We start from the raw sequence: 20,396 nt of genomic DNA on the forward strand, positions 1-20,396 counted from the left end.
ATTCTTTACATCTTAGCTCAAATCCCACATCTTTGGATAGGCTTTCCTTGACCACCCTATCTAAATTTGGTCTCCATTAGTTGCTTGCTATCCATGCTTTCTTTCCTAGCTCCTAGCACAACTTGCAAACATCTTGTTTATTTTGTCTCTTCTCACAAAAAAAAAAAAAAAAAAAAAAACTCAGTTTCTAAGAATAAGGACTCTTTTGTTCTGTACCATATTCGCCATACCTAGAGTTTGAGATGTTGGAGGGACTCAAGAAATGTTTGTTGAATTAATCACTGTTTATGTTTTCTGGTGCCTGAGACTACTGCCATTTCCTTATTATATAGCAATAAATGGTCAGTTGGTTTAAGAGTTTTTAAAAGTGAGGTACTTTGAGCCCATCTAAATGTTTTTCAGGCAGGTATACTTGATCATCTTGATTTTTAATGTCTTGTTATGAGATATTATCAATGAAATTATAATTTGTTTCAGGATAATTCAGCATAATTGAGGCTATACTTATTAGTATGGTGGTTAAAGGAGGAAGATTTTAGTTTTGTTGCCACCTTTTCCTACATGTGGTAACCAGCAAATGCCTATAGCAAAGTGTACCCATGTCTTTTATGCTATTGGGGGGAATCTTTGAAGCAGGTGGACAGAAACCCAGACTGTTGAAGTTTTGGGGAGACTGAATCTTCTACCCTTGAGTGAGAGTGTAGGCCTTATGTCTAATCTTTGTTACCCAATAGTTCACACTGATATAACGTGAATGAGTAGATAATTATTTTCTTTCTTTTTTTTTTGAGACAGAGTTTCGTTCTTGTTACCCAGGGTGGAGCGCAATGGCGCTGTCTTGGCTCACTGCAACCTCCGCCTCCTGGGTTCAGGCAATTCTCCTACCTCAGCCTCCTGAGTAGCTGGGATTACAGGCACGAGCCACCATGTCCAGCCAATTTTTTGTATTTTTTGTAGAGATGGGGTTTCACCATGTTGACCAGGATGGTCTCCATCTCTTGACCTCATGATCCACCTGCCTCGGCCTCCCAAAGTACTGGGATTACAGGCGTGAGCCACCGCGCCCGGCAATTATTTTCTTTCTTACATTTCCTCTTTGCTGACTTGTTAAACTTAAAAAGGCTGCCTGTAAGACACCTCAGCTTTTCTGTGATGGGATGTAGTACTAAGTAAGAGGGGGGAAAAAGATAATATTCACTGATACTAAAATTGAAATATTTAATCTTTAAAATTATGTATAGTTGTATCCTCTTTTTTATATTATTTTAATTTCTGGGGTACACGTGCAGAACATGCAGGTTTGTTACATAGTTATACACGTGCCATGGTGGTTTGCTGCATCCATCACCCTGTCATCTACATTAGGTATTTCCCCTAATGCTATCCCAACCCTTGTCCCCCATCACGACAGGCCCCAGTGTGTGATGTTTCCCTCCCTGTGTCCATGTGTTCTCATTGTTCAACTCTCACTTATGAGGGAGAACATGTGGTGTTTGGTTTTCTGTTCTTATGTTAGTTTGCTGAGAATTACGGTTTCCAGCTTCATCCATGTCCCTGCAAAGGACATGAACTCATCCCTTTTTATGGCTGCATAGTATTCCATGGTGTATATGTGCCACATTTTCTTTATCCAGTCTATCAGTGTCCTCTCTTATTACAAACTTCTATCATTTCAGTGCTCTCTGATTTTGTGACTTTAGTATTACACTGCAATGTAGGAGAAATGTGATGGATAATAGGAAGTAAATCTAGTTTTTCTCTGTACCTGTCAAGTATAACACTAAATGAGACTACAGAAATAAAGCTATTACATGATTAGTATCTATAATTACCCATGAAGTAATTTTTTTCCCAAGATGAAAGCACACAAGTTTATTGTATTTGGAAAGTTCCTTCTGAGGGGACCCGAAACTATTCTTTTTTGTGCCAGTCATGAACAGCCATTAATCCTTAGTGTCTTTGGTCCTGTACAGACAGACTTGAGCCTGTTTCCACTTGTACTCATTTAGTGTAACTTAACTAATGTAAAAACAAAACTTCTTCAAATGATTGCCCCATTAATTGACTGATAGGATCTACATTTCTTTTGACTTTTTAAAAATTGCATTGACTTTATTTTTTTGTTTACAAAAATTTCATTCTACATTCAAATGTTTTGTGAGAAAAATATACATAGCTCATTTTACTCTGTTAGAAATCTTTCTGCATTTGGTGCCAGAGGAGTATCTGAAATGTCTAGGTGAAATAGTACTGCTGTTTTGATCCCATATTGCCCAGTAGCTTCTGGAGCTTGGGTAATATACAGAGAAACTGAATGAATTTCAACCTAAGCACCTCAAATAGTACCTCCTCAGTGTTTGCTGACACCCTCATTTGATTACTAAGTTCTTACTAACTTAACAACAGTAGTCACTACCTGAAATAACTTTATATACTTATTTACTGTCTTCTCACCTAGAAAGCTAGCTCTTTACTTTGGATCCCCACTTCCTAGAATTTAAATGATTGTGGAATGAATATGTTAATATCTTAATCATTTATAAATAGTGCTTTAAAAAAATCTTGGAACATTGAGACTCAGTATTTCAGTCACTGACAAATTCTCATAGGGATATAAATTCTGCCTATTACTTTTTCTTTTGTAAATATCTTCAGACCCTTATTTATAGCTTAAACTCTAGCTGCAAATCAGTGGGAGTTGGTAGCCACTTAAAGAAAATTTGATTTGTATACCTAGTTAAATGAAACTCCGAAAAAGTTTTTTTTTTGTTTCGTTTTTGAGATAGGGCCCTGCTGTGTTGCCCAGGCTGAAGCGCAAGTGGCACTCACTGCAGCATTGACTTCCCACACTCAAGCCATCCTCCCACCTTAGCCACCCGAGTAGCTGGGACCACAGGCATATGCAGTGACCACACCTGGCTAATTTCTGTGTTGTTTATTTTTGAGAAGGAATTTCACTCTTGTGGCCCAGGCTGGAGTTCAATGGCGCAATCTTGGCTCACTGTAACTTCCATCTTCCGGGTTCAAGCATTTCTCCTGCCTCAGCCTCCCGAGTAGCTGGGCTAACAGTAATGTGCCACCACACCCAGCTAATTTTTTGGAGACGGGGGTTTCACCATGTTGGTCAGGCTGGTCTCAAACTCCTGACCTCGTGTGATCCACCAGCCTTGGCCTCCCAAAGTGCTGGGATTACAGGCATGAGCTACAGTGCCCGGGCACACCTGGCTAATTAAAAAAAATTTTTTTTGTAGAGACAGGGTCTTACTGTTGCCCAAGCTGGTCTTGAACTACTGAGCTCAAGAGATCTGCCTGCCTTGGCCTCGCAGCGTTGGGATTACAAATGTGAGCTACCACACCTGCCCAAAGTATTTTTATCCAGGCTTCCAACCGTATACAAGTTATTTCCTACATTTCTCCGAGGAATTGCATCCCATTGTACAAGCTTCCTCATCCTGGAAGGTGAGTGAATGGATGGAGGTGCTGAAAATTTATAAGATTAGTTTGATCCAAACTGATGTATTTTGGTTCCATGGATTAAATAAGACTGTGAGGTCATATGTAAGCAAGGTTTTTCTTTTTTAGAAAGCGTTTCTTCCCTATAACTTGGTTAAAATTCCACAGTTCCTCCCTTCATCATACTTAAACATTAAGACAGATTTATTAAAATTCTAAATAGCGCAAAAAGGATTAGATATCTGTACATATATGTCTTTAGGCTTCCTGCCTTCGTTGGTTTCACTTCTGATTTTGTTGGTTACCAAGGAAACAGCCTAACTCCTGAGCCTCCAATCACTAGCTCTTCCAAGAGACTAATTCCCTGTGTCAGGGTTCGAGGCGCTAGTATAAACACTGAGGGCGACTGCCCGCAGTCCCTGCCCAAGGTCGTCTTTGTGGGGTGCCATGGCTGTGGCAAGGGTGCCCCGAAGTCCTCCACCAGTCCCCGTGAGCCAGCCTCCGCGCTGTCCAGATTCTAGACCTTTCGCGGGTCGGCGCGGCCTACTAAGGACGGGCCTGGGGTCCTGGGCTCAAAGTTCAGCCTTGACCACGGCCCCACGGGTACGTTCGTGTGCCTTCAGTGCTACAGGGCCAGCCTGACTCTGCCGGGTGCGGAATGGAGGTGTGAAGCCACAGAAACTAGGGAGGGGCTGACAAGCGATTGTCGGTTGCCCGTGGTTCCCTAAGCAACTCTGTGGGTATGGGGGTCGAAGGTTTCTCAACTCCAAGGCCCGTAGCATTGTCCCCGCGCCACCCTGGCTAGCCTCTGATGGCCGCTGACAGCCTCACGCGGGAGCATCGACACTGACCCCGCTCTCGCTACACATCCCTACCCACCTTCCAGCCCCGCCCCGTGAGCTGCCACGTGACGGGACCCGTCAGTGAGCCTATGGAAGACAGCTCCGCCCCACGCCCCCGCCTTGCCCCCTGCTCCGCGCGCCGCCACGTGATGCGGCCGACCTCCAGCCAATGAGCGCCGGCCTCGCCTCACGCCCCGCCCCGCGCGCCGTGGCCGTTTGAAGTGACTAATTTCTGTCATATGACTGAGGCGCCCATGGGGGTGGCGGGGCGGCTGTAGGAGCGGGGGCCTAGCAAGAGCCCAGCGGAGCGACCCCTGCCTGGCCGTGGCTACCATGGCCCCTACGCTGTTCCAGAAGCTCTTCAGCAAGAGGAGCGGGCTGGGCGCGCCCGGCCGCGACCCCCGGGACCCAGATTGCGGGTTCAGGTAGGGCGCTGTAGGGCTGGGGTCGCGGAGCCGATGGTCTTGTGGGCTACGAGCTCCAGGGGTGTTGGGGCCTTCGGTGTTGAGACCCGCGCGGAAGTGCCGCGCCGAAACCAGCACCTGGTCCACGGTGGGGTGGAGCCGGCTGCGGGCTCGCGGTGGAGGGTTGAAGCGAGGTCCTATCTCTCCTCTTACCCCACCCCCCTCGCCGGTGCCCCTTCCCCCTCCTCCCGCCGGTTTGTTTACGACCTGTCCCCAGCCACGCGCGACTCTGCTCCTCCGGACCTAGCACCGCGGCCTGAGACTTTGGGTCCACACGCCTTCCTGGCACAGAGTGGAGTTGGGCGCGGGCTGGATTGGACCTCAGCCGCCGTACTCCGGGGCCGCGAAGTTCTCCCCTCCTCCCCGTGACCAGTCGTCCTCCGGGTGCTGCGTTCCAGCTTGGTTGGCGTTGTGGAGAGAGCAGCACGTTTGGCCAAGCTACTGAGTTGAGAGAAGGTTGGAGGAGTGAGTAGGCAAGGTGCTGTTCTTTCAGGTTTTTTGGACGCTAAAATTGGAGGTGTGCAGTAACTGAACCGAGCGACCTTAATGTTATCAAAAAAGAAATGTGAAACCTAAGAGTTTAGGGCTACTACTGAAGCAAGACCAAATTAAATGAAATCTGGTCTTGGAACTGGCTGTAGATTCTTCCTCCTCAGAGCTGTTACTGAAAAGGAGTCTTAAAAATTGAAAAGGTTAGCAGAGTATTTTGTGGTGTTGCAGGCTTTGTTAATTTTTCATTGTAGTACCTGTTGCTGACAGAATAACTTTTAAGAATTGTAAGATTTGATGTACACCTAGATTCAAAGTAAAATTTAGTTGTTAAACTGCGCCCGAGGAAGAGATTATGTCCAAACGGCCTTTATATGTATTGCAGTGTGGAAACTTGCAAATATAACTAGGCTAAATGTCAAATACCACACAAACTTGGTAGGATAGGAGAGATCCCAGTTGTACAGCAGTAGTAGAAACAAACAAACAAAAAGAGAATCTGTCAAATTTTGGAACGGGCAAAATTGAAATGATTGTGCCACACTAGTAAGAAATTTTGATATTATTAAAATTATTCACTCTCTCTTGCTGATGCAGGTCTCAGCAGAAAACACTCAATAAATGCATGTGGAATTGAAGACATTTTTCCACTAATCTGTCTTTTCACCTGAAAAATAAATGTGCCATGCTCATCTGTCTCTCTTTAAACATTTCTTTAGTGTTGTTTTTCCTTTGAAAAATGAAAGTGCATCTTAGTTAATACTATATTGAGCCATTGAGTAACTCAAGAGACAATAGGAAACAGGTTCCAATTGGATATTTAAAAGGTGGCATTTGAATAGACAACTGCTTTGTTTCTGTGCAAAGATTGACTTTGGGTACCTAGGTTTACAAGGGTCTCAAGTCACTCACATAAAAAAAAATTTCTCGTCTATTTTTTAAAGTAAAGTCTACTGTATAGTTGTGCAATACTGTTTTACAGTTACCAAAAGACTTTCTCATCAGTTATCTTATTTGATGTTTCACAACAATCTTACGAGATAGAGCAAATAGCAGTACAGACAACTATATACTTTTGCTAGTGGAAGTAAGAATTATCAGTAAGCCCAGTAACTGCAGTACATTGTAGAATTGCTCACTTTAAAAATGAAACGTGTGCATGTGAGAAATGAAAACTGATGAAATGAAACAGAACAGGCATATCTGAAGAAAAAAATTAAAATTCTGGTTAATGTCACACAACTAATAACTTACAGATCTAATCAACCCAGGATTTTTTAAAAACAATTTCATTGAGCTATAATTTATACACAACAAAGTGTAAATACATTTTAAGCATACATTGTATACAATTGTATACCCACCACCCCAATGAAGTTTTGGAACTTTTCCATCACCCAAAAAGTTCCCTCATGCTGTGTTGCAGCCTAACCCCTCCTCAACCAGGTCACTGATACTTTCTGCCCATAGTCTTGTGTGTGGGTTATTTGTTGCATTTGTTAGTTCCTTTTATTTTTTTGAGACAGGTCTCACTCTGTCAACAGGCTGGAGTGTGGTGGCGCAACCATGCCTGATGCATCATGAACCTCCTGGGCTCAAGCGATCCTCTCACCTTGGTCTCCTAAAGTTCTGGACTTACAGGGATGAGCCACTATCCAGCCAGTTCCTTCAATTTTATTACTGAATGGTATTCCATTGTGTAGATATACCATGATTTGTTTATTCGCTCACTAGTTGGAGGACATTGGGTTTTTTTTCCAGGTTTGGGCTATTATGAATAATGCTGCTGTTCATGTTTGTGTATAAGGCTTTATGTGGACATATATTCTCATTTCTCTTGGGTGGATACCTAGGAGTGGGGTTGCAGAGTCATATGCTAAGTGTTGTGTTTAACTTTAAAAAAAATTGTCAGACTTTTAAAAAATAGTTGTACCATTTTGTATTCTCAGTAGCAGTGCGTGAAGGTTAAAGTTTCTTCACAGTCCCTTCAATATTGATATTGTTATTTAATTAAAACATTTTATTGTAAAAAACATACAAAATTTACATTTTGTTTTTTTTTTTTTTTTTTTTTTGAGATAGGTTCTCTCTTGCCCAGGCTAGAGTGCAGTGATGCAATCGGCTCATTGCAGCTTTGACCTCCTGGGCTCAAGTAATCCTCCCACCTCAGCCTCCTGAGTAGCCTCCCACTTTGGCCTCCCAAAGTGCCGAGATTACAGGCATGAGCCACTATGTCTGGCTGAAACTTACTGTCTTAATTGTTTTTTTGATTCTTTTGATTATAGCCATTTTAATAGTATCTTGTGGTTTTAATTTGCATTTCCCAAAGATCATATTCAGCATCTTTTTATGTAACCCAGGTTTTTGAGTAGACTCACATTTAGTTTTCATTCTAGTATATCATGCCTTCCTTGCAGGAATCCTTTTTTGGGGAATTAGCACTTTTTTTTTTTTTTTTTTTGAGACCGTGTTTCGCTCTTGTCACCCAGGCTGTAGTGCAATGGCACAGCCTCGGCTCACTGCAGCCTCTGCCTCCTGGGTTCAAGCGATTCTCCTGCCTCAGCCTCCTGAGTAGCTGGGATTATAGGCACCCGCCACCATGCCCAGCTGATTTTTGTGTTTTTAGTAGAGATGGAATTTCACCACTTTGGCCAGGCTGGTCTCAAAATCCTCCTCTCAGGTGATCCACCTGGCTCGGCCTCCCAAAGTCCTGGGATCACAGGCATGAGCCACTGCGCCTGGCCCATTATGCTTTTTTAAAAAGTGCCAGTTGTGGCCGGGCATGGTGGCTCACGGTGGCGGGTGCCTGTAATCTCAGCTACTCGGGAGACTGAGGCAGGAGAATCGCCTGAACCTGGGAGTAGGAGGTTGCAGTGAGCCGAGGTCATGCCATTGCACTGTAGCCTGGGTGACGAGTGAAACTCTGTCTCAAAAAAAGAAATGTGCTGTGATCATGAACCGCAGACAAAATGATGTTTAGAATGTAATATCTTCATAACAGGTTTATTTTAACGATTCAGAGATAAGTCATGTAAAGAACTTAATGTGGTGCTTAGCACGTGGCTTTCAGGAAGCAGAGGTAGTTGTTATTGTTACGATATCAGTCTTGTGTAAGAACCACTTGGTTTGGGCCCAGACTCATTAAAGGAAGGCTTTTGCCTATTCTGCATAGTGAGACTTTTGCCAATTCACTAGCTTTGACTTTTTTTTTTCCCCATGATGACATTTTAAAAAATAGCCACTATACTATTATTGTACTCAATATAACTTAATGGAATTAACAGAAATTCCTTAATAAAAGCTAATCTTAGTCCATATTCCAATTTTCTGTCACCTCAATATGTCTTTTTATGGTAGGTTTGTTTGAGTCAGTCTTAAGAGTCTGTGTATTGCATTTGCAGTTAGGTAGCTTAAGTAATTTTTATTCTATAGTAACCCTCCCTGCTTAAATGTGAAATTTCCCACATTGTGTTTGGCTTTTGCAGTCTTATGGTTTCCTAGCAATATGTGGTTTAAAAAGCCCCCTCCATGCAATTCTGATGCTCAGGTTTGCTGTAAGTTCGCTCTAACTTATTCCTCTATTTCTTGTCTTTCCTGAAAACTTGAAATTAGATTTAGATATTTTATCATATTTAGGTTCCCTTTTTTTCAATAAAAATATTTTGTAGATGTTGTGTACTTCATCAAAGCTACATACCTGATTGCCCCACTTGTACTAGTTTCAGGTGGTATCGCCTTATTCTTCTGTTACATAAATTTCTCCTTTAATGATTTTAGCATTCTTTGTTGATTATTGCTTGAATTCATTATTTGTTAGAGTTTACAAAATGGTGATATCTTGATTCTCTAACTTTTTGTGCATTTATTTGCTGCAACAACTTTTATCAACTATTTGATTACTCCTTGCTACAGAAAAGGGAGCATAAAAATTAGATGATTTCCCTATGCCATTTTCCAAAGTAATTGGTAATGAGTTGTTCACTGAACATTTTTTGTTTTAATTATCATTTTAAAAGATTATCATGAGCTGTTGAATTTTAATGTGTTTTAATCCACTCCAATCAAATTGTCTCACATTTGACCAACGGAAGCCTTTTTAGTTGACTTCTGTTTCTTTTTGCCATGACCTCATTAATCTTTGATAACTTCTTGCTTTCTTCTGGACTGTGTCTTAATCTGTTCTCCTCCTTTTAAGATTTTATCACCTTGGATTTATTGTAGATTCTGGGATATGCCAAACTGTACTGCTCCCTGTTCTTGATATAGTCCTTATACCTTTTTGTTTAGCTTTTTGTAGTGATCATCTGGGCTTATTCTAATTATTCCTTGCTCCAGAAAGCCTTTTCTGATTTCTTCCAGACTAGGGTAGGTCTGACTGTAACTTTGTTTCATAGCTTATCGCATGTCCTTCTGTGACATCTGTCACAGTTGTCATTGTCCACGTCTCTCTGCTTACTCTAGCGTTCTCTTCAGTGGTAAGCATTGAGATTTATTTTATAGTCGGGACTCTAAATTCACCTAATGAGTTGCCTGTGGGGAGTAGATGCCTAGGTAGTTAGGTAGATGTCATTTTTTTGGGCGCGAGGGGAGCAGGATCTCGCTCTGTCACCCAGGCTAGAGGGCAGTGGTATGATTTTGGCTCACTGCAACCTCTGCCTCCTTGACTCAAGTGATCTTCGCACCTCAGCCTTCTGAGTAGCTGGAACTATGAGGTGTGGGCCATCCTGCCTGGCTCATTTTTGTATTTTTTGTAGACATGGTGTTGCCATGTCTACATGGTTTCAGCGTGTTGCCCAGGCTGGTATAGAGGCTGATCTTGAAACAGTATCAAAAATAAACCTTCTCCCCATTTTCTATCAGAACACACTTTCTATCCATCATCGCTCTTTTAATAATTTATTATAATCCATCTCTCCCAAGTTTTACATTATTGTGCCAGTGGACACCACAGTGTCTGAGCATATGCTCAGTAAATATTTGTAGAATGAATAAATGAAATAACAATTTTAAGGGCAGAGGGAGAGGGTCAGAAGTTCTATTTTGGATATTTGGTCTAGTTTTAATTGCCATTGAGATATCCACCTAGAGATGACAGTTCAATAAAGTCAATCTGGAGTTCACGGTAGAGATTGGGATTGGAGATAAGAGTTTGTGTGTATGGTTAATATTAAAACTACAGATGGATGAGATCATCTAGGAAAAGGGTGTAGATAGAGAAGTGGAAAGGACCTAGGGCTTTGCCCTGAGGATGTGTTGAAATCTACAGATCTGAGAGAGGAAGATCTACAAAGACAGATAGGGAAAAGCCAGGGATGTGTCGTGTTAAGGGAAGCTAAGAAAAGGAAGTGTTTAAAAATGGTAAGAGTGAGTGATAAATTGTTTGTATGCTGTTGTCGACAGGTCTCATGAGATGAGAAACAGAAGAGTGTCCATTAGATTAGTCCAGATGGAGGTAATTGGTGACTTTGAGGGTTTTTTGGTAGGGAGGATAAATGTTTTGGGGAAAAAGTGAGAGAGATGTAGAGTAAATGTGAGGAAATGGCCTCACTACTTAACTTTCTGTTTATTATTTCTATAGACGAAATAATCTGTAGTGCTAGTTATTTTTTCACTTTCAGCGTTCTGATTTTATGTCACAGTTTGAGCTTCTGAATTTCTTAAAGGCTAGTTTCATAATATTGCCAACAATTTTAAGAATCATGTTTCAGAAGTTTTGTTTTTTAAATGGGATTTTAAAAAATTTGCCATACCCACAAGAATTTTTATTTTACCTAATTTATTTTAAATATATGTATTTTTAATTGATATAATAATTGTACATATTTATGGGGTATAGGATGATATTTTGATACATAAACTCCATTAACCAACTTTCCACTATCCTTCCCTCCCCTATATACTTCCCAGACTCTTGTAACCACTATTTTATTCTACTTCTATGAGATCAACTTTTTTACTTTCTACATGTGAATGAGGACATGTGGTATTTGTTTTTCTGTGCCTGACTAATTTCACTTAACATTGCGTCCTCTGTGCTCATCCGTGTTGCTGCAGATAACAGAATTTTATTTTTTTTAATGGCTGAATAATATTTCATTATGTATATATACAAAATTTTCTTTAGCCATTCATCTGCTGATGGACACTTAGATTGATTACATATCTTGGCTAGTGTAAATACTGCTGCAGTAAATATGAGTGTGCAGATATTTCTTCACTAGATTGTAAGTTCTGTAAGGGCACAGATTTTGTCTAACTTAGTGCTGGACTTCTGGTGTCCAGCTCAAAGAAGACATTCAATAAATATTTGATAAATGAACAAATGAATAAAAATAGTCACTGAACTGAAAAAGTTCTAATTCATTTAACAAAGATGCTTCTGTTTTGGGTTGCTTGCTTAAAGTTATTCATTCAATGAGCAATTTAAGCAGACTTTTCTTTGACATCATTGTTTATCAATTTAAAGGAAAGTTTTATTATTTTGATTTTTTTTTTTTTTTTTTTTTTACGTTGCAAGGGTAGCCTCATTTTCCAAAGTAAGTTATTCCAGAATAAGTTTTGGAATCCGTTATGACTCCCATAAATGTGGATTTTGTATTAATTTTGATTAATGTCTAGTTACTTTAGAATATAAAACAAACCACATATTTGTTAAAAAAAATAGAAATTATTTGTGAATAATTTAAATATTTAAAAATAAATATTTTCTTTTTTTTTTTTTTTTTTTTTTTTTTGAGATGGAGTCTTGCTCTGTCACTAGGCTGGAGTGCAGTGGTGTGATCTCAGCTCACTGCAACCTCTGCCTCGTGGGTTCAAGTAATTCCCCTGCCTCTCAAGAGTAGCTGGGACTACAGGCATGTGCCACTACGTCCGGTTAATTTTTTGTATTTTAGTAGATATGGGGTTTTACCGTGTTGGCCAGGATGGTTTCAATTTCCTGACCTCGTGAACTGCCCGCCTTGGCCTCTCAGAGTGTTGGTATTACAGGCGTGAGCCACCGCGCTCGGCCCAAAAAAATAAATATTTTCAAAGAAACAAGGTCTTACTTTGTTGCCCAAGCTATACTTGAATTCCTGGCCTCAGGCGATCTTCCTGCCTCAGTCTCCCAAGTAGCTAGGACTACAAGTGCACACCACTGCACCCATCTAATATTTTAAATTTTTATAAAGGAAAGGCCTGAATTGTTTAAAGATTACATGGTAAAGTCCTGTATTAACTCCTGACTGGCTAGGTGGTGGAGCCCATTACTGGAGTACAGTGGCACAATCTTGGCTCACTGCAACCTCCGCCTCCTGGTTCAAGTGATTCTCCTGCCTCAGCCTCCCGAGCAGCTGAGATTACAGATGCCTGCCACCACACCTGGCCAATTTTTATATTTTTAGTAGAGATGGGGTTACGCCATGCTGGGCAGGCTGGTCTTGAACACCTGACCTCAAGCAGTCTACCTGTCTCAACCTCCCAAAGTGGTGTTGGGATTATAGGCGTGAGCCACTGTGCCCGGCCTGCATATTAAAATATGACTGAAAATTTTATGTGTTGAATTTTGCCTGCCCAACAGCATTATAGCAGAAAATTACTTACGGTAGTAGTTCCCTGTCCCGCTGTGCCTCAAACCCAGTCCCAATTCTAGAGGCAAACTGCTTTTTCAATTACTTTGCCATTTCTTTGAGTATTTAATATTTTTTATTTTTATTTTTTTTGTAGAGACAGTCTCACTCTGTTACCCAGGCGGGAGTGCAGTGGGGTGATCATGGCTCAATGCAGCCTTAATATTCTGGGGTCAAACAGTCTTTCCACCCCATCCTCCCAAGTAGCTGAGACTACAGGCAAGAGCTAGCATGCCCAGCTTATTATTTAGTTTTTGTAGAGATGGACTCTTACTTTGTTGCCCAGGCTGATCTCGAACTCCTGGGCTCAAGCAGTCCTCCCATCTTGGCCTCCCAAAGGGCCGAAATTACAAGTGTGACCCACTGTACCCAGCCTTTCTTTTATATTTTCAAACAAATTGAATATGCTGTTTATTATTTATCATTTCCTAATAATTGTTTAGGTCTTTAACACATAACACATATACCCTTCTTCATTCTTTCAATATTAGAATTTTTGGTTAAATGAACAGAATTAACTATATTGTTATATTGTAAATGTCTGTTAACAGATGAGCTAAGTATATTTTATGTTTTCTTTCCTTTTTCTTAAAGGTAATTGCTGAATTTTTGTATTTTTTTCTCTGAAATTTTTAGCTAAGTATTTCTATATCCTTTAACAGCTCCATAAAACCTCTCAAAACAATTTATCTCTTAATTACCTGACAGATAATTGATCAGTTTATATTGTTTCCTCCTGGATGTGTCTTTTTTTGGAACCTTCCATTCCTCTCTGGCTGCAGTCTGGATTGCTCGCCCTGTAGGTATGCTCCCAGTGTTGTCAGGAGGCTTTCTTTGTCTTGCTCTAAGGAATTACGTTGCCCTTGGGTTTTTTCTTTCTTATTCTTTTTCTTTTGTTTTGTTAGGGTGGGGGATTACCCATTGATTGGCTTCCATGGCTTCTTTCTCTTTGGATTATTCCTGTGTTTCGGTGGACCATATCTATCCAGAAGATTCCTGAGAATGAATGGGTGGTAGATAAATTTTTGAGACTGCAAATCTGAAAATGCCTTTGTTGTATTTTTATGCTTGTTTGGCACTCTGCCAAGTACACAATTCTAGACTCAGATTCATTTTAAGTCAATAATTTGAAGGCATTGCCCTATTGTTTTGGCTTTCAGTATTGCAACTGAGAAGTCAAAAGCCATAACTGACCCCCAAGAAGCTTTTTTGGGGGTTTTCTTGGTTTTTCTTTTTATCTTCATTCTGAAATTTCAGTGATGTAACCCATGATTTTGTTTATTTTTTTTCTTTAATTCATTTTCTAATAATTGATGGGCCTTTTAATCTGGAGACATTTTAGTTCTGGGGAATTTTCGTACATGATTTCTTAGATTGCATCACTTCTTAGAACTTTAGATCCTCCAGGGAAAGTCTCCTGTATTGATCTTTCAGATTTCTTGGTTTTTTTCCTCTCCTAATTTCTGACTTAGCTTTCTATTCTACTTCTAGGAGATTTCATTATTTTGGGGAGAAGTGTCTATTTTTATGTCAGTTGTCATGTTTTTAGTTTCTAAGAGCTCATTCTTATTTTTCTTAATTCTCTGTTTTCAGATGTGTTTCTCAGCCTCTTTCTCTGAAGTCCTAATGACCATGTGTCTGGTATTTCTTTGACAGTTTCTGAAGAGAATGCACCTCTGTTCTGTGTAAGAGATGGGACTAGGAAAGGGAACTTCGTAGTATACAAGCATACATAGGTGATATTGCATGTTCAATTCTAGGCCAGTAATTACTGCCAAAAAGCAAGCTATGCAGATTTTTTTGTTTCCTAGTGCATATAAAAGTTACATTTATACTATACTGTAGTCTGTTAAGAGTGTGGTATAGCATTATGTCTTAAAAAACAATGTTTACATAACCTTAATTTAGAAATACTTAAGAAATGGGCCAAGTATGGTGACTTACACCTGTAACCCCAGCACTTTGGGAGGCCAAGGTTGGTGGATCACCTGAGGTCAGGAATTCGAGACCAGCCTGGCCAACAGGGTGAAACATCGCAACTGGCTTAGGCTCCACTTTGAATTCTAATTCTCTTACTATTTCTACCACATGTGCAGTTACTTCCTTCACTGAAGTGTTAAACCCCTCAAAATCATTCATTTTGGTTGACTTCAGCTTCTTCCAAACTCCTGTTAATGTTGGTATTTTGACCTCTTCCCATGAATCATGAATATTCTTAAATGGCATCTGGAATGATGATTCCTTTCCATAAGGTCTCTCTCTCTCTCTCTCTTTCTCTGTCTCTTTCTCTCTTTCTTTTTTCAGGGTCTAGCCCTCTTGTCCAGGTTGGAGTGCAGTGGTGTAATTTTGGTTCACTGCAGCCTCTGTCTCCCAGGCTCAAGCCTCCCACCTCAGCCTCCTGAGTAGCTGGGACTAAAGGTACTGCCACACCCAGCTAACTTTTGTGCGTTTGTGTTTTGTTTTGTTTTGTTTTGTTTTTAATTTTTTTTTATTTTGGTAGAGTCAAGGTTTTACCATGTTGCCAAGGTTGGTCTCTAACTCCTGGCCTCAAGTGATCCTCCCACCTCAGCCTCCCAAAGTACTGGGATTACAGGTCTGAGCCACATTGCCTGGCCTCCAGAAGGTTTTCGATTTTCTCTTCCCAGATATATCAGAAGAACCATTTTTGGAGGGCCAGAGCCCAGCAGTTCAACATCAGCTTTCTGGAGACAAAATAATCCTTCTTTTTCTTTTTCTTTTTTAAGAGACAGAGTTTCCCTGTGTTGCCTACGCTAGAATGCAGTGGTGTGATTCTAGCTCATTGCAGCCTTGAACTTCTGGGCTTAAGTGATCCTCCCACCTCAGCTTTCCAAGTAGCTAGTAATACAGGTGTTTGCCACCATGCCCGGCTAAGTTTTTTGTTTTACGTAGAGAGAGCCTTGTTACGTTGTGGAGGCTGGTAAACTCCTGGCAGCCTCCCCACCTTGGCCTCCCCAAGTGTTGAGATTTACAGTCATGAGCCACCACATGACTGTAAATCTGGCCTTAAAATGTGTTTCTTTTTTTCTTTTTCCTAAAATGTATTTCTTAATTAGTAAGGCTTGAAAGTCAGAATTACTCCTTGATCCATAAGCTGCAGAATGGATATTGTGTTGGCAGGCATGATAACAACATTAATCTTCTTGTACATCTCCATTGGAGCTCTTGGGTGACAAGATGCATTGTCAATGAGTAGTAGTATTTTGAAAGGAATCTTTTCTTCTGAGCAGTACTTGAGTGTGTCTCAACAGTGGGCTTAAAATATTCAGTAAACCATGCTGTCAGCAGATGTGCTATCATCCAGAGCTTGTTCATCCATAGAGCACAGGCCAAGTAAATTTAGCATCATTCTTAAGAGCTCTAGGATTTTCAGCATGGTAAATGAGCTTTGGCTTCAACTTAAAGTCACTAGCTGCATTAGCCCCTAGCAGGAGAGTCAGCCTATCCTTTAAAGCTTTGAAGCCAGGTATTGATTTCTCCTGTGTGGCTACGGAAGTTTTAGATGGCGTCTTCTTCTGATATAAATAGGCTGTTTTGTCTACACTGATAATCTGTTTTTTAGTATAGCCACTCTATATCAATTATCTTAGCTAGATCTTCTGGATAATTTGCTTTTTCACTTGTAATTTTATGTAAATGGAGATGGCTTCTTTCCTTAAACCTCTTGAGCTAACCTATGCTACTTCCAAACTTCTCACCTCTCTCAGAACTCATAGAATTGAAGAGAGTTAGGGTCTTGTTCTGGATTAGACTTTGGCTTAAGGGACTATTGTGTTGGTTTGATCTTCCATCCAGACCATTTGAACTTTCTCCCTATCAGCAATAAGGCTATTTCACTTTCTTATCATTTTTTTAAATTCACTGGAGTAGCACTATTGATTTCCTCCAAGAACTTTTTCTTTGCATTCACAACATGGCTAACTGGTACAAGAGGCCTGTCTCAGCCTTCCTTACTAAGCTTAATCATTTTTAGCTTTTGATTTACAGTGAGAGATGTGCAACAGTTCCTTTCCCTGGAACACTTAGAGGCCATTGTGGGGTTATTAATTGGCATAATTTCCATATGGTTGTGTCTCAGGGATTAGGGAAGCTCCGGGAAAGGGGGAGAGAACGGTTGGTGGAGCAGTCAGAACACACACAACACTTAGCAGTTAAGGTTGCTGTCTTATATGGGCACAGCTTGTGGTGCCCCAAAAACAATTACAATGGTAACATAAAAGATCACTGATCACAGATCACCGTAACAGGTAAAATAATAATGAAAAAGTTTGAAATATTTTGAGAGTTACCAAAATGTGACACAGAGACAAAAAGTGGCATGTTCTGTTGGAAAATGGAACCAACACAGAGTTGCCAAAAACCTTCAATCTGAAAAAAAAAAAGTGGTATCTGCAAAGTGCAGTAAAGCGAAGTTTAATAAAAGCAGATGCATCGGCCAGGCATGTTGGCTCTCATCTGTAATCCCAGCACTTCGTGAGGCCAATTTAGGCGGATCACCTGAGATCGGGAGTTTGAGACCAGCCTGTGCGGGTGTGGTGATAGGTGCCTGTAATCCCAGCTACTCAGGAGGCTGAGGCAGGAGAATCGCTTGAACCCAGGAGGCAGAGGTTGTGGTGAGCCGAGATTGTGCCATTGCACTCCAGCCTGGGTGACAGAGCGAGACTCTGTCTCTAAATAAATTAATAATTAAAATAAAATGAAATCAAATGAGATGCCTACATAGACTTTTGTTCTGTGCCTTTTTCCTCCATCCTTGAAAGCGCCTTATGCTTCCAAGGCCTTTGCTTCTCTAGGTTATGAGATGACTCCTTTGGTTGCTCATTGATACTCCCATATATAGACATTTAGAACGTAGTTACTTGTGTTTTTGAAAATTCATTTCCTAGAATATCTTTCAAATATTTATTGAAGTCTCTACATTTGATAGTCTCCTGTCATTCTTTTTGTCTTAAAAATACATACATATATTTCATTTACGGTCATTTTAGTGGGATTTGACTGTATCAGTGTTCCTTGCTTATATGGATTCCCTGAAACATTGTAAAGCCTTTTTTTTTTTTTTTTTTTTTGGTAGAGACAGGGTTTCACCATGTTGCCCAGGCTGATCTCAAACTGCTGGGCTCAAGGGATCCACCCACCTTGGCCTCCCAAAGTTCTGGGATTACAGATGTGAGCCACTGTGCCCAGCCTTAAAACTTTTATTATGAAAAATTTATAGCAAAAATGTAAAGAGCATGGTCTAACATCTACCGTTACCCAGATTTTACATTTATCAACATTTCTGGTTTTTTGTTTCATTTTTCCCTCATCTTATTTTAAATATTAATACTATTACTGTTATTTTTGGTTGGTGCCATATTTTAAAGCAAATTGTAGACATCCTGGCATTTCGTGTATATATACTTGAGTGTGAATCTTGAAACAATATAGCTAAAAATGAACAATGATTCTTTGATACTTAATACTCAATCCATGTTCAGTTTTCCTTGATTGTCTCAGAAATGACTTTTTAGAGATGGATGTTTGAAGTAGGATCCCAAGGTTCACATACTCATTGTCTGTAAAATGTTCCATATTTTGCATTTGGGTCTGATATCTTCCTTACAGTATACTTTACCTTACCTTGTTCCTCTCTCTACATTATTTTTGTTAAATTGAGAGTTAGATCTAGAGGCTTGAAGATTCAGAGTCAGGTTTTATTTGTTTGTTTCCCAAGACAATGTCATAGGTGGTACTGTGTTTTTTTGCTTTTGTTTTTGAGAGGAGGGTCCTGCTTTGTTGCCCAGGTTAATTTTGAATTCTCACGCTCAAGCAATCCTGCAACCTGGGCCTCCCAAAATGTTGGGATTATAAGCATGAGCCAAAAAAAAAAAAAACCAGAAAGCACTAGAAAGCACAGAAACCTCTGGTTTTCCCGTTTCTAGTGGTGTTAAGATGGATCGGTAGGTTCAGGGGTTGTCAACCTGATCCGTCCATCATAGGGTTGTGCATTCAGCTGATGGCTTTAGCATCCATTGATGATGATTACAATAATAATAATTTCAGTGATGCTCAAGCATTAGCGTTCATCAGAATCACCTGGAGAGCTAGTAAAAACTTAGAATGTTGGGCCCCACCCCCAGGAATTTGTATGTCTAACAAGATTCTAATTAGTGCTGATATTATTGGTATAGGGATCACAGTTTGAGAGCCACAATATATCATTAGTGGTTGCAAAATAACGATTTGCCAGTTTGCATTTCTTCTGAAATAAGTTTTTTCAGTAAAGAAAGTTTACATGTTTTATTAATTTTCAAAATAATGTTTCAGTGTTTAGCAACTTTCAAAGGTGACCATTGAACTTTCTTTAGTTGGTATTTTCTTTTTTTTTTTTCAGCATTTGATTCAGTCTATTGCAGTCATAATTTTTTTTAAAAATCATCTTTGGCCAATGGGAACTTTTTAGAGTGGCACCCATTTTCTTCTCACATTAGCTTAGTAGTTTTTTGGGGGGGCACAAAACTATGCTATTTCAAGCATATTTTTGTGACAGGACCATTTTACCCAACAATCCCAGTTCATTTTGGTAGGAACAGCATTTAGTGATCACACTGTATTCTAGAGGTCTTCGCTGCCACTGGTCATCATTATTTCTAAGTCTTTTCAGAGGATAAAACAGAGATACAGAATTTCTCTTGTTCAAAAAAAATAAGTTAGCTCTGAAAGTTCCAATTCAAATTAAATTTTAAGTTTTAAAATTTTATATTTCTCTCATGTTGAAAATTGTTTTTTAACAATCTTTATTTAGTTTATTTTATAACATGTACATATAGCAGCTTCAAAATAATAATGGTGCGCCACCATGCCCTGCTAGTATGTCTTCGACAATGTTTTGGTAGAGACAGTCTCACTCTGTTGCTTAGGCTGGTCTTGAATCTCCCACCTCATCCTCCCAGAGTGCTGGAATTATAGACATGAGCCATGCACCCAGCCTAAAGTACAATTTATTGAAGCATAACATGTATTCAGAAAAGTGTATGGATCATAAACATACACCTCAGTACATTTTCTCAAAATGAACACACATATGTAATCAGCACCCGGATGAAGAAGCAAAGTGTTACCAGTGTCCTGGAACCTACTTAATTTGCCTTTCTAGTCACTCTCCCTCATCTTTTCCCTGGGTAACTGCTATCCTGTTTTCTAACAGTATAAATTAGTTTTGTCTGTTTAACCCTATGTAAGTGGTATCATGTTCCAATTTTAGTATATGTGCTGTGGAAGCAAGCCCAGTGGAATCATATTGTAATCACATACCCCTGTGTTTGGCTTGTTTTCAGGATATTTCAGATATATTGTCACATGTAACAGTTGCTGCTGTTTAGTATCTTGTTGTATGAAAATACAATTTATCCAGTCTATTGATGGAGAATTGTTATCAGTCAAAGGATTGGTTCTAATTTTTGACTATTAAGAATAGTGCTGCTATAAATATTTTTATATATGTTTTTTGGTGGACAGATGCTGAATACTTTGATAGTTTC

The 20,396-nt window shown here is 40.0% G+C and overlaps 1 protein-coding gene and 1 long non-coding RNA gene across 3 annotated transcripts in view; one reads left to right on the forward strand and one right to left on the reverse strand.

The window, feature by feature from the left end:
* Window positions 1-4,443: 4,443 nt before the first annotated feature.
* The window catches only part of FNIP1 (folliculin interacting protein 1), a 153,681-nt gene continuing 137,728 nt past the window's right edge, over window positions 4,444-20,396 (forward strand). For both annotated transcript variants that reach the window (XM_032246404.1, XM_032247779.1), the window contains exon 1: window positions 4,444-4,720. In XM_032246404.1, the coding sequence (XP_032102295.1) occupies window positions 4,629-4,720 (92 nt within the window). In that variant the 5' untranslated portion in view covers window positions 4,444-4,628. The remainder of the gene's footprint in view (window positions 4,721-20,396) is intronic.
* On the reverse strand, window positions 9,402-16,715 carry LOC116531450. Its single transcript, XR_004260510.1, has 3 exons — window positions 16,565-16,715; window positions 12,513-12,515; window positions 9,402-9,412 (listed from the first exon to the last, which is right to left on the reverse strand). It is a non-coding gene; the product is annotated as an uncharacterized LOC116531450 (long non-coding RNA).

The sequence above is a fragment of the Sapajus apella genome, unplaced genomic scaffold (genome assembly GCF_009761245.1).
Source record: "Sapajus apella isolate SASKATOON/1434 unplaced genomic scaffold, GSC_monkey_1.0 scaffold1, whole genome shotgun sequence".
NCBI lineage: Eukaryota > Metazoa > Chordata > Mammalia > Primates > Cebidae > Sapajus > Sapajus apella.